Below are 14,638 nucleotides of genomic sequence, written 5' to 3' on the forward strand. Positions count from 1 at the left end.
TTAAAATAGGATGGAGTGGCACTCTTAAGAAAAATATTTTTTAAAGATTTAAACCATTTATCATTACCAAAATGTTAAGGCTCGCTAAGATTGCACTTGATTTGACACTCACAACGATTTAGAGAACAGAAGCTTGAAGGCACATCATGTCTTTACATCTGCATGGTCCAAAATTAAGCATTAATGAGACAAAGTTGGATTTATTCTATCATCGGTAAGTAACGTATCTGATTGACATAGTGAGTGCCGTGCTGCTGTGATCGTGACGCTAATGAGACAAAGGATAAGTTTGGTTGCAGTTGATTTTCTGCTACAAATATTAGTCTCATCAGCAGTTGTGTTTATGGTGTGAAATTCATATTTTGTCTCATTATTTAGCTATAGATGTCCCTGTTGTTCAGCAATGTTTGCTAACGATATCAAGATTCAGTATATGCTGTTGAGCCTACGAGAGATGTTTTAATCTAACTCATTAATACTATTAAGACTATTGTCTTGATGCTAACTAATAGCATCAAAGACGCTACAATGTGGTCAACTGTGTCGATTAAAGCACTTGTCTTTCCTGCACCACAACAATAACTAAGCTTTTAGTTTATGTTGAGAAAATCGACAATGAAAAGACATTGGATTGTACCAATAATCACAATATTTATTACTAGGACTTAACATGACGTTCGTTTAATTGCACAATCAGGTGTTCTTAATTATATTTAGGCATAGAAACCACAAAAAAAAACACAAACTAATGTGATCTTTTGTCCTTTCTTTACATTTAATACTGTTCTTAAACACTACTAATATAGTAGAGAATAAACGTGATTGCATTAGAGAAAGTCTCTCAAACAAATCAAATGTTCAATCAAACATTTTACAAAGTGATCGCTGCAGACACAACCATGTCCGATTGTATTCCACAAAGATGATGAAAGTGATATTTTTAAGAGCCATTTCCTTCCAAGCACTTTTGTTTTTTCCTCTGATTTTATTACCTTTACTAACGACTGCTTTCGGGACTCTATGAAAGATCCTTCCTATCTCTCTCTATTTGAATGACTGGAACAGCCAAGAACAAAACAGCAATACGGCCTTTTCTGCTCAAACTCTACACTCTCTCTCACTTGTTTTAGTGTTCTGCTCAAGCTGGTTGACCTTAAGCCGCGAAGAAGAATAACGGATGTAATGTCATATGGAACTCAGCAATTCAATGGTATCCTAGAAGGTGCTTTGGCTTTTATAGCCATGCCTTTTATAGCTTGGGACCATACTATATCTGTACCGTTATTGCTCAAAGTTACCCCAAGTCCAATAATTAGCCCTGTGGGAACTATTTGTATAAATTGGACCTTGGGGCCTGAAGTAAACTTCCATTCTTTTATTTGAAGTCCAATTGCTGCATGTGTAGAACATAAATAAAGAAGCACCTTCAGTTTGCTTTCCCAAGGACATATCTTTAGTGTAATTGTGGACACTGCATGTAAACCGTACATCACAAAGCACACGTACAAGTACAAGTACGTGTCTGATGACGTAAACCACAGTGTCACAAGGTACTGTTGGAGTCTGTATTATCGTGTGACAAATCATACTTTTGATGGATGAGCCGGGGTTTAAAGAATGTCAGCTCCATATTAATGAGGTTGTGTCTACATGTAGTTCTAACATCCTCCCCATAACCTCATCCATGAAAGCCCATTTGCACTGATTTGCCTGATATTAGTTTATTGATTTGCATACCAACAACCTATTTTTTGCAGATTCAAACTGTTTCAGCGATCGATATTGTCTGGAAATGCAATCACTTACAATGAACAAAGTAGAACCTAAGAGGAAAGGTCAACTGTGTTGCTGTTTGTGTAACCGTGATAGACAATGTTGTGGCTACGTAGCATCATTCTGTGAGAGACAGATCATTTACAACACACACACCAGCCACAAAATGTTTCCGCCACTCAAATATTAACACTATATTAGTAATTTTGCATGTGATTTTAATTGTATTCAATAATTATATCTAACCTACTTACAGTGTGCAGCCTTGTCAATTTATATAAAAGCATGTTTAATCACAAAGATGATTATTTAACATATTAAGGCTTAGGCTTAGGTCAGACTGATTATAAAAATAAGTACTAACCAAGATACTGCATAAGAAGGGATTAATAGATAACTGAAGAAAATTACATGTACCTGCAATTTTGGTCTTATAATAAATAAACTAAATTGATATGTTTCTTAGCTAAACTGGTGCAAATTAAAATACAGCGTCACAACTTTAGTCATAATTTTTGCGGTTAAGAAACTTCTCTATGACTTTAGCTCCAGACTTCTTGTGTTTGTTTGATATTGTCATTACTGTCACAAGTGGCGGAAAAGTGTACTATAAAGATAGTTTTGGGCGGCCCTCTGGGAGCGCTCGCGACCTATGGTTAAAAAACACTGGAGTAACAGTTTTTACTTTTGTTTAGTTACTGTGTACTATAGACTTTATTTTTGGAAAATAATTGTTTGTAATAAAAGACAGTAAGGAACAAGTTTAAATATGGGTTTGATATTGTTAAACTGTTAATAGTACTCACAATAAATATATTAGACCAGGGGTCGGGAACCTTTTTGGCTGAGAGAGCCATGAAAGCCAAATATTTTAAAATGTATTTCCCTGAGAGCTATATAATATTATTAAACACTGAATACAACTAAATACGTGCATTTTTAAGTAAGACCAACATTTTTAGAGTACTATAAGTCTCAGAATAACATTGTTATTCTGAAGCTAACCAATAATAAATCAAATACTTCTTACCATTAATGCGACTTGTTGAACAGGTATGGTAGAAAACGGGTGGATGGATTAAAATGCATGAGAATATTTTATATTTTGAACGTTATTTTTAACACTGTGATTACCAGCGAAATTATTCATTACTTATCGTGTCAAGCAATGTCAGCTAAGATTTATCTGAGAGCCAGATGCAGTCATCAAAAGAGCCACATCTGGCTCGAAAGCCATAGGTTCCCGACCCCTGTATTAGACAATGTACAGTTGATACTTGTGATCGGTATTGGTATTGGTAGATCACACTCATGGATGATAGGAATAGTCAGAATAAAACACAGATTTTAGCATTCCTAATCCTTGAATCATGCCGAGCTTCAGACTGCTGACACAAATCCCCTATGTTACGAATGTTCTCGTGACCAACAAATGATGTATGAACTTGAGGAGGGCAACCCAGAAACACATTTTTACATACTGAAAATAGAACAGTTGTTTGGCTCCTTTTCTCCTTTCACTCTCCCGACACATTCTACTGTAATTCAGTCAAAAGAAATACCCAAATTCTCAAAATAAAACAATGTATTTGTTAAATTGACTTCTTTTGTTGCTTTTAGTTTGGACCCCCTGACTTGTTTTTTTTTTCTTCTTCCTGCTGAAGTACAGTGTAATTGCATGAATAATTAAGTGTACAGCTTTGGTAGTGCCAAAAGCTTCTCTGGGTCCATGTCAGGACTATATTTTTCTTTTAATGGTTTATTTAGATGATTTATTAATACTCACATCATTAAATATACATACTGTATGTTAAGAGTTTAAAGAGGGAGAACCAAGACCACTGTTTGCTTTTATTATTTACACATGGATCTTTAAAAACAAAACTACAAAAAAATGTACATTCTAATACCAACGCATTTTTTATGTATTTGAAAGGTATACATCTACGACAATGTATTTTTTGTTTAGGTTGCTGTTTTAGGATTCACCACTCCTCACCATCATAGTAACTGTTCTATTACCTCCATCAGGAAAGAGTCCATACTTAATGTTCACCAACCGCCATGAGATCCGTCGCATTGACCTGCTGAAGAGTGAATACACACAAGTGGTTCCTACACTGAAGAACGCCGTGGCGCTGGATGTGGACGTGGCCATCAATAAGATGTTCTGGTGTGATCTATATCATCGGAAAATATACAGGTATTGACTCAAACTGACATTATTGTTACGCTTGCAAAGAACATTTATTCTGAATTCTGCTCGGCACAGCATCAACTGTATATTGAGCGGAAAAAGAGTCTCTTTAAAAAGTCCTTGTGTATCTCTTACTGTAATTTTGTGTCTCATTATATAATAACTAGGGACATGCACCTGGGGATAGGTTGATTGGCCCTAGTGTGTGCATGTGAGTGTGAATGTTGTCTGTCTATCTGTGTTGGCCCTGCGATGAGGGATAAGCGGTAGAAAATGGATGGATGGATGGATGGACTTGGGCGTGGCATCAAATTATAGGCCCACATACACAAGTCTCCTAAAGGGCCCCCCATCCCACACTAAACCCGACATCAACACTTCACACACAGACTTGTTTTGTTTACATGCACTAAAAATAAATTATTGCATTGTTTTGTTAAAAACAAGCTTTTAAAACACATACAAAAACCTTAATTATGTTTTTTGCTTTTTAAAGTTGGGATTAACATATCCATCCATCCATCCATCCATCTTCTTCCGCTTATCCGAGGTCGGGTCGCGGGGGCAGCAGCCTAAGCAGGGAAGCCCAGACTTCCCTCTCCCCAGCCACTTCGTCCAGCTCTTCCCAGGGGATCCCGAGGCGTTCCCAGGCCAGCCGGGAGACATAGTCTTCCCAACGTGTCCTGGGTCTTCCCCGTTGCCTCCTATCGGTCGGACGTGCCCTAAACACCTCCCTAGGGAGGCATTCGGGTGGCATCCTGACCAGATGTCTGAACCACCTCATCTGGCTCCTCTCGATGTGGAGGAGCAGCGGCTTTACTTTGAGCTCCCGCTGGATGACAGAGCTTCTCACCCTATCTCTAAGGGAGAGCCCCGCCACCCGGCGGAGGAAACTCATTTCGGCCGTTTGTACCCGTGATCTTGTCCTTTCGGTCATAACCCAAAGTTCATGGCCATAAGTGAGGATGGGAACGTAGATCGACCGGTAAATTGAGAGCTTTGCCTTCCGGCTCAGCTCCTTCTTCACCACAACGGATCGATACAGCGTCCGCATTACTGAAGACGCCGCACCGATCCGCCTGTCGATCTCACGATCCACTCTTCCCTCACTCGTGAACAAGACTCCAAGGTACTTGAACTCCTCCACTTGGGGCAAGATCTCCTCCCCAACCCGGAGTGGAGGGATTAACATATCTAGAACATATTTGCATAACCCCCCTAAATGATTTGGTTTTGTTTAAAAAAGATTGTTGCCAAAAAATTCAATATAAAGTGGCCAGAGTATGAATTTAGTTAACCATATATTGTTTTTAATCGTGATTCACTATATTCGATTATAAATCTGTCAAGTTTTCCTTTTCTTCAGAGTGTTAAGTAGAGACACCCAAAACACATCCTAATACATGATTATTATCATGATTGTATAGGTAGTGCATCTCCTGGGAGTTAAGTCTCTGTGTGTCTTTAAAACTTAATGACACCGGTTTCTAACTTTAATTGAGGGTCTTTGAATGCACCACAGTTATGGGCAATGAAATGCCAAAGTAAAATGTAAACATAACCTTCTCCTATACTGCCACATATATATTTATTTTGTTTTTACCTTCTATCACCTCATCCTTGATCCAAAATGTTGGTGCTGTGTGTGAATGCTTAAAGGTGAGCTTTGCTGATGTTATGACGTCTGTGTTGAGTGAAATTGGGTTTGCTACTATCCAGGTGAAACAAACCCTTTCGTATTTTTGATTATGGGGTGTAGGTAGTCTTAGACCAGGGGTGTCCTAACTTTTTGATTTCGGGGGCTGCATTGGTATATACATGTATATATATACCAATATATATATATAATTAAATATATATATATATATATATATATATATATATATATTTATTATTATTATTATTATTAATATTATTAATAATAATATAATGGATATATAATTGATAATATAATTGGATATTAAAGGCCTACTGAAACCCACTACTACCGACCACGCAGTCTGATAGTTTCTATAGCAATGATGAAATCTTAACATTGCAACACATGCCAATACAGCTGGGTTAACTTATAAATTGCAATTTTAAATTTCCCGCCACACTTCCGGTTGAAAACATCTAGATATGATGACGTATGCGTGTGACGGAATCAGTTGATGCGGAAGTATTGGTACCCCATTGAATACAATACAAAAAAGCTCTGTTTTCATTTCAAAATTCCACAGTATTCTGGACATCTGTGTTGGTGAATCTTTTGCAATTTGTTTAATGAACAATGAAGACTGCAAAGAAGAAAGTTGTAGGTGGGATCAGTGTATTAGCGGCGGACTACAGCAAGACAACCAGGAAGACAGAGATGGATTGCAGACGCGTTAGCCGGCGAATTCACCTTAACTTCCTCCGTCTCGCCGACCGCATCTGTGATCGGGTGAAGTCCTTCGTCGCACCGTCTATCGCTGGAACGCAGGTGAGCACGGGTGTTGATGAGCAGGGCTGGCTGGCGTAGGTGGATAGCTAATGTTTTTAGCATAACTCTGTGAGGTCTGGTTGCTAAGTTAGCTTCAATGGCATCGTTAGCAACAGCATTGTTAACCTTCGCCAGGCTGGAAAGCATTAACCGTGTATTTACATGTCCATGGTTTAATAGTATTGTTGATCTTCTGTCTATCCTTCCAGTCAGGGATTTATTTATTTTGTTTCTATATGCATTTAAGCACGATGCTATCACGTTAGCTCCGTAGCTAAAGTGTTTTGTCGGTGTATTGTCGTGGAGATAAAAGTCACTGTGAATGTCCATTGTGCGTTCTTGACTCTCATTTTCAAGAGGATATAGTATCCGAGGTGGTTTGAAATACAAATCCGCAGCATTAACATTGTCAGATTATTGAAACCAATGCAAACTCCCTTTTGGTAAGATTCCTTATTAGACTGGTGGTGTCTCACGGGCCAGTTTGAAGACGTTGGCGGCTTGCATTTGGCCCGCGGGCTGTAGTTTGGCCACCCCTATCTTAGATGTTCATTTAAATCAAGCAACCTTAATATTTAACTTTCACAGCTATATTAATTGTATATAAAAATGTATGGCATCTTTTGAAAACTTTCATGTTCAAATGGCAGAAAAAAAACTTTCAAACAAAAACAACAAAAGCCCAACGCCCCCTTGTGCTTGGGGCCGTAGTAAAACATTCCCACTTACCCCTACACTTCGATGCCCCTGCATACAAAAGCCAATAATATTATTGTTATTTGATACTGTCATATTATGCTGTTTTTACTGAGTTATATTATCTACTGAGTATCACAACCTGCCATTCTGTCAGCATGGTGTGGTTTTGTAGGTGTGTATTTTGTCAGTCACAGCTGGAGGGTTTTGGTACCTTCCGACAGTTAAGGTGGAGTTGTTTGTCCTCTACAGATATACACACATTTACAATGGAGTTGTGTGCCTGTGTATGTGCATGCTGATGAATAATGATCGTGATTATTGAGGCAGTAAAATTAGAGAGAGACCATATGGCTCATTTGAGAAGATAAAAGGCCCTTCCCACTACTTCCACCCAGGTTCTGACACATGCAAGCACATCTGTGCACATGCCCAGGCACACAAATACCGTACACCACACACGGATTGCAGCAATGAAAACGAAGAGAATTAGAGAAATGTGTTATTTCATCTAAAAGGTTTCTTCCAGTCTTTGAATTTACATTTTCTGAAAACAAAACTTTGATATCAATCAATCAATCACAGATTATTTATGTAGCCCTTAACCAGAAATGTCTCAAAGGGCTGCACAAACCATAACGACATCCTCTGATCCGATCCCACATCGGGGCACCGATCACCTCCCCGGGGGACCGGTGTAATAGATGCCGAGTGGATATGGGTAATAATGTCATAGTCCAGACCATATTGAGGCCAGATTTATATAGTGATAGCATTATATAGTGTTTTAACATACAGTAATACCTATACTGAACAAAAGTATAAACGCAACACTTCTGCCTGCGTAAGGCAAATGGTGGTCACACCAGATACTGACTGCTTTTAACCCCCCAGACCCTAAATAAAGCAAAACTGCACATTTATTAGTGGCCTTTTATTGTGGGCAGCTTAAGGCACACCTGTGCAATAATCATGCATCTTAATATGCCACAACTGTGAGGCGAGATGGATTATGTGTACTCACTAACACTGATTTAGACAGATTTGTGGACAATATTTGAGAGGAATAGGTATTTTGTGTAAAAAGTAAAAGTTTTACATCTTTGTTTTTAACTCATGAAAAATGGGAGCAAAAACAAAAGTCTCGCGTTTATATTTCTGTTCAGTATATTTTATATTTATACGGTGCAACCTCGATTTGCGAAACTAATTGGTTCTTGGATATGGGTCGTAAATCGAAAAGTTTGTATAGTCAATCAATCAATCAATCAATGTTTATTTATATAGCCCTAAATCACAAGTGTCTCAAAGGGCTGTACAAGCCACAACGACATCCTCGGTGTCGAGTGGGTCTGACATAATATTGTGAAAGTCCAACACATCAGCGAAAGTCCAGTCCATGGTGGGGCCAGCGGGAACCATCCCGAGTGGAGACGGGTCAGCAGCGTAGAGATGTCCCCATCTGATGGACAGGCTAGCGGTCCACCCCGGAGCAGAGTAGAAAAGAAAAGAAAAGAAGTATAGTGAAGCAAAGTTCCCCATAAGAACAATATTCCACAGCGATTTGTTCCTTCTTTTTATGCTGGTGTGTTGAGTTATCGGGACTCTTATTGAGTTATCAAAATTGACAAAAGTAAAAAAAAAAAATTAAAAAGGCACACTTAATATGCTGGAGTGTTGGGACATGACTTCTCCTGCACAGCAAGTGACATGGAAGGCTCCGCCTCCCCAACAATGTTTCGCCCTTTTTTCTTGCCTGCAGGCGCCTGAGTAAAGCATTCGCACACTGAGTAAAGCATTCGCACACAGAGGAATATTTAGCTTATCTATCCATCCATCCATTTACTACCGCTTGTCCCTTTTGGGGTCGCGGGGGGTGCTGGAGCCTATCTCAGCTGCATTTGGGCGTAAAAGTTTGTAAATCAAAATGTTTGCGTATAAAGGGGTTCGTAAATTGAGGTTGCACTGTATTCTGTTACAAATGCTCAGATAAAAAACGAACTGTGCAAAAACCCAATCTATTTGTTCCATAAGAAATAATGCAACAGCAATTATTCTGTTCTGCACACCCAAAAATGTTAACACTAAACAGAAAGAAAGAAATAAACCACCCACACATAATAAAAATGAATACATGATTCCCTTGCTCATACTTGCCAACCTTGAGACCTCCGAATTCGGGAGATGGGGAGGGGGGGTGGTGGGGGGAGGGGGCGGGGTGTGGTGGTAGCGGGGGTGTATATTGTAGCCCATAAGAGTTAGGGCTGCAAGGGATTCTGGGTATTTGTTCTGTTGTGTTTATGTTGTGTTACGGTGCGGATGTTCTCCCGAAATGTGTTTGTCATTCTTGTTTGGTGTGGGTTCACAGTGTGGCGCATATTTGTAACAGTGTTAAAGTTGTTTATACGTCCACCCTCAGTGTGACCTGTATTGCTGTTGATCAAGTATGTCTTGCAGTCACTTCCGTGTGTCTGTAGAAGCCGCATACAACATGTGACTGGGTCGGCACGCTGTTTGTATGGAGAAAAAGCGGACGCGACGACATGATTTAGAGGACGCTAAAGGCAATGCCATCATGGCACGCCCTTAATATTGTTGTCCGTATGAAAATCGGGAGAAATTCGGGAGAATGGTTGCCCCGGGAGATTTTTGGGAGGGGCACTGAAATTCGTGAGTCTCCCGGAAAAATCGGGAGGGTTGGCAAGTATGCCCTTGCTGCACTCTATTTATAAAGTCCCAACAGTGAAGGGGACCTGTAATGATTTAAATCTACATTTAAAACACTTCCTTGTGGTCCAGATAATATGCATTGTAGATCAGGTGTCTCCAAACTACGGCCCGCCAGCGTCCAAAATCCGGCCCGCGGGAAGTCCCAAGGAAAAAAAAAATAGTTATCATTATTTTTTTTAATATTATTTTTTTAAATTTGTCCTTTCTAATCCATTTTCTACTGCTTGTTACTCTCGGTGTCTCCTAGCCGCTCAGGCAAATCATATTGTCTAAAAATGCATTAAGCGTGCGGCAAGTGCGCTCTTTCAGTCTATTAGTGCGTGAGGAATATATATTTATACAGCCAAATTGTTTTAACCCAATGCGGCCCCCAAGTCAAAAAGTTTGGGGACCCCTGGTGTAGATTTTGCGTAACTTTTGCTCCACAGAACATTCATGACCTACTTTTTGCATATGTCTGCAAGATGTTCGTTTCTGGAGGCTTTCCAAGATTGCAAATGAAACCACGCCCCACCCTCTCCAAACGTATAATAATATATCATTTGAAAACGTACACTGTTTAAATATATATCTTGAAGACAAGCCGCAACTATTTTTATTTCCAGACAGAATAAAAAATAATCTTCATAAACATTATATTGATTCACCCGGTCGAATTAACACCTGCCCATTCTCAGATCAATACAGAGCTGCATAAAAAAAAGATGTTTTGAGCAGCATTTATGTCACGGCATATCGCACTTTGGTGTTATTGTGCACATGCCAAAATTGGATGAAAATAATACTTTATACCATACTTGCCAACCTTGAGACCTCCAATATCGGGAGGTGGGGGAGGGCCCTTGGTCGCGGGTGTGGTTGGTGCGGGGGGCGTGGTTAGGGGCGTGGTTAAGAGGAGAGTATATTTACAGCTAGAATTCACCAACTCAAGTATTTCATATATATACATATATATATATAAATACTTGACTTTCAGTGAATTCTAGCTATATATATATATATATATATATATATATATATATATATATATATATATATATATATATATATATATATATATATATATATATATATATATATATATTTTATTATATATATAAATAAAAGAAATACTTGAATTTTAGTGTTCATTTATTTACACACACACACACACACAACACTCATCTACTCATTGTTGTACTTGAAAGTACAATGCTTTGTTAAGGGTTGAATTGTCCATTCTCTTTCTATTCTCTGTCACTATTTTTCTAACCATGCTGACCCTCTCTGATGATGCATTGCTGTGTGGCACGCACAAAAGTGCTTTCATCAAATGCACGAGTGTGGAATCTTCCATCTCTCCCTAGTATGGCCCAAAACCGGTCAATCCTTGCTTCCTGGGGAAAATCTTCCCTGGCAAGCAATTGGTACTCCAGTACTTGTACCCGGAGGCTGGTCAGGGGTCCAATCGCAGCTGCGGCAGACTTTTTTGGGGGGGGGCGTGGCCTCCAGCTTCGGCTGAATACCGGGAGTTTGTCGGGAGAAAATCTCTGTCGGGAGGTTGTCGGGAGAGGCGCTGAATATCGGGATTCTCCCGCTAAAAACGGGAGGGTTGGCAAGTATGCTTTATACTCCCTTATCTTTTGTTTAATCAAACTAAGTCATAATATCGCCGTCTTTTTCCCCTCTGAGTTTAGCTGCGGCTAATCCAATTTAGTACTGATCCAATTTCATACTGGTCCATCTTGACAAAAACCGTTGTTGTTTAGACAAAACACTTTTTTTCTATTTATTTTCTAAAGCAAGCGAATCAGAACAAATCGGAGCGCATTTGACAAGAAAGAATAACACCCAAAGAGCTCCTCTTCTTCCCACTGGCTGATTGCTTATACTTAAGGTTGGAGTTCAAATCCCAGCCGAATCATACCAAAGACTATAAAAATGGGACCCGTTTCCTCCCTGCTTGGCACTCAGCATCAAGGGTTGGAGTTGGGGGTTAAATCACCAAAATGATTCCCGGGTGCGGCGCCGCTGCTGCCCACTGCTCCCCAAGAGGATGGGTGAAATGCAGAGGACAAATTTCACCACATCTAATGTGTGTGTGACAATCATTGGTACTTTAATCTTTAATCTTAATCTTAATGTAAAGTATGTCCACCTCACAGTGACGTCACATTGTAGCTAATCTTAAAAAAAGATTGCATATCACCGCGGGTGGCAGCATCCAGAACTGCGTGCGAACTCACGTCACAATGTATGAACCTTGTGATTTGAGGCAGTAATCAAAGTATCCAACATTGTAACAGTTTTACTTGTATGCCTGAAAAGCCAAAAATCTTCAAGGGACCTTTTAGGCAAAACCAACTTTTCTAGCCTAATGGTACCTGCTTTTGTGTGATTGGTTTCTGCATAAGTCCCGAAAATTTTAATTCAAACCATGGAGGCATGGCTGAAATATTTGCAAAATAATCTTGCCTTTTTTTCCATACTTCCTCCAAACGAGCCGTTTTTGCTCTGTCCTTGGACAGTAGCGGATATCTCCATAAAATCAGCCATTGTAGTCTGACGTTGGCGTTAATAAGTTCCTTCTTTTTCTCTATCCTCTTGTTGTGGGGCAGACTGGCTCGTACATGCACATGCATCCTCCGCTGTTGCCATTTTTAATACAAAGTACAGTGTTTCCCATAAACTGCCGAGATACTTGTGGCGGTGGGGGCGTGGCTATGGGCGTGGTCACCATGACATCTTCAAGTAATTTGCATAATTTACTACAATGATATGATTTTCTCTAAAAAGGCTAAAAAATTGTATACTTACTAATTAATAATAACAGTTTTGTTTTAAACGTTCATCCATCCATCCATTTTACAATATAATTACAACACTTTATGTACATATTTATATACAGATTTGAACAATAAGTTATTCACTGGATTATATTTATTAATTGTGGTTCTTACAAAAAATATATCTTATAAAATATAAAAGCTAAAATGTCTCTTAAAGCTCTGCCCCTTTAATTAGTGCATACTAAATGTACAAACATACACATACACATACTGTACATATACATTCACTGTACAAACATACATATACACATACTGTATATATACACTCACTGTACAAACACTTATACACATTCTGTACATATACAAGTACATATGCATACATACACTCATGCACAAAATCACGTTTCATCAAACATATATTAACGTTGTTGCCCTAGGGTAAACTGGGTAACACATGGCACACTGACAAAGCTTAACCTATTGTTACTATAACAATGTGCAAGGTTAATATAGGTTGCTTCTCTTTCTTCCCCTCCTTTTTTCTGCATTCTTTCGTATCTCAAGTTATCATTACATATATGTATTGTTGCATTTGAACAACTGTATTGTTGATAATAAAGGTAAAGTATTGGTATTGTTCATTATCAATAGCGCTATTTCTATTGGTATTTGTATTGCTCCATTTGTAGTGTAATAATGCTCATTGTCATTTCTGTATTGTTTTTTATTTTCGCTAACTGCTTATTTGCTATTACTTTTACCATCATATTTGTACATGTCGTATTTGCTGATGTTAAACTATTGTTGTTGTTGTTGTTGTGTTTGCTGTTGTTTTTTTTGTCTCTCTGTCTAATCCCCCTCTTGTCCCCACAATTCCCCCCTCTGTCTTCTTTTTTCTCTCTTTCTATCCCCTCCTGCTCCGGCCCGGCTGCACCAAATGATAATATAAATACATTTAATAAAGTCAAATACAAATAAGGCAACAAGAGAAGTATCCTACACTTCTCTTTTGTAAAGTAAATCTGAACAGCCGATATGGGCATCTACATCTGCTATATGATTTGCCTGAGAAGCTGGACAGGACAAAAAAATAAAAAATAAACATTTTTATTTATTTTTTTTATTTTTATTTTTTTTATTTGTGGTGGACGTGATTCTTTCGTGGCGGGCCGCCACAAATAAATGAATGTGTGGGAAACACTGAAGTAGCATACAGTTCGAACTTATATCTGTTAGTAGACTCCATATGGAAGCGCTGAAAACTACAGCATGGCTGAGGAGAACAAGACACTGTCGAAGTAGAGGCACTTAAATTAGATTGTCCACAAAATGGCGCATCCTGAAGAGACTGTCAGAAAGCGGCTTGAAGACACATAATCTATGCAAAATTTTGACCGAAGAACCACCATTACATGTTATGTAAACCACAAGGAAGTGTTTTAAATGTACAAAATATGACCCCTTTAAAAGAACCGCTATCCAATATTCTTGGTTTGGGCACATGATCCCACAGAATGATACAGATTAGTTTGTTTGGTGCAATGCAATAAATAACAACAACGTGACAATATTTTCTGACGAAAACCGAGTACCGTATTTTTCGGAGTTAAAGTCGCACCGGAGTATAAGTCGCACCTGCCGAAAATGCATAATAAAGAAGGAAAAAAACATATATAAATCACACTAGAGTATAAGTCGCATTTTTGGGGGAAATTTATTTGATAAAACCCAACACCAAGAATAGACATTTGAAAGGCAATTTAAGATACATAAAGAATAGTGAACAACAGTGTTAGTGCTGGGCTAGAAAACGGCTATACTGGGATCGAATCCGGGCCAAAGATGTAAGAGGAATGTATGCAAATATTGTTTATAGTAAGGTTGTCCCGATACCAATATTTTGATACCGGTATTTCAATGTATTTCAATGCTTTTCGATACTTTTCTAAATAAAGGGGACCACAAAAATTGCATTATTGGCTTTATTTTAACAAAAAATCTTACGGTACA

At 38.7% G+C, this 14,638-nt stretch overlaps 1 protein-coding gene across 8 annotated transcripts in view; it reads left to right on the forward strand.

Moving 5' to 3' along the window:
• Positions 1–14,638, forward strand: part of lrp8 (low density lipoprotein receptor-related protein 8, apolipoprotein e receptor) — a 410,737-nt gene that overhangs the window by 314,611 nt on the left and 81,488 nt on the right. For all 8 annotated transcript variants that reach the window (XM_062028225.1, XM_062028222.1, XM_062028224.1 and 5 more), the window contains one exon: positions 3,805–3,976. In XM_062028225.1, coding sequence (XP_061884209.1) covers positions 3,805–3,976 — 172 coding nt within the window. The remainder of the gene's footprint in view (positions 1–3,804; positions 3,977–14,638) is intronic.

Source organism: Entelurus aequoreus, linkage group LG19, assembly GCF_033978785.1.
Source record: "Entelurus aequoreus isolate RoL-2023_Sb linkage group LG19, RoL_Eaeq_v1.1, whole genome shotgun sequence".
In the NCBI taxonomy this organism is placed as follows: Eukaryota; Metazoa; Chordata; class Actinopteri; order Syngnathiformes; family Syngnathidae; genus Entelurus; species Entelurus aequoreus.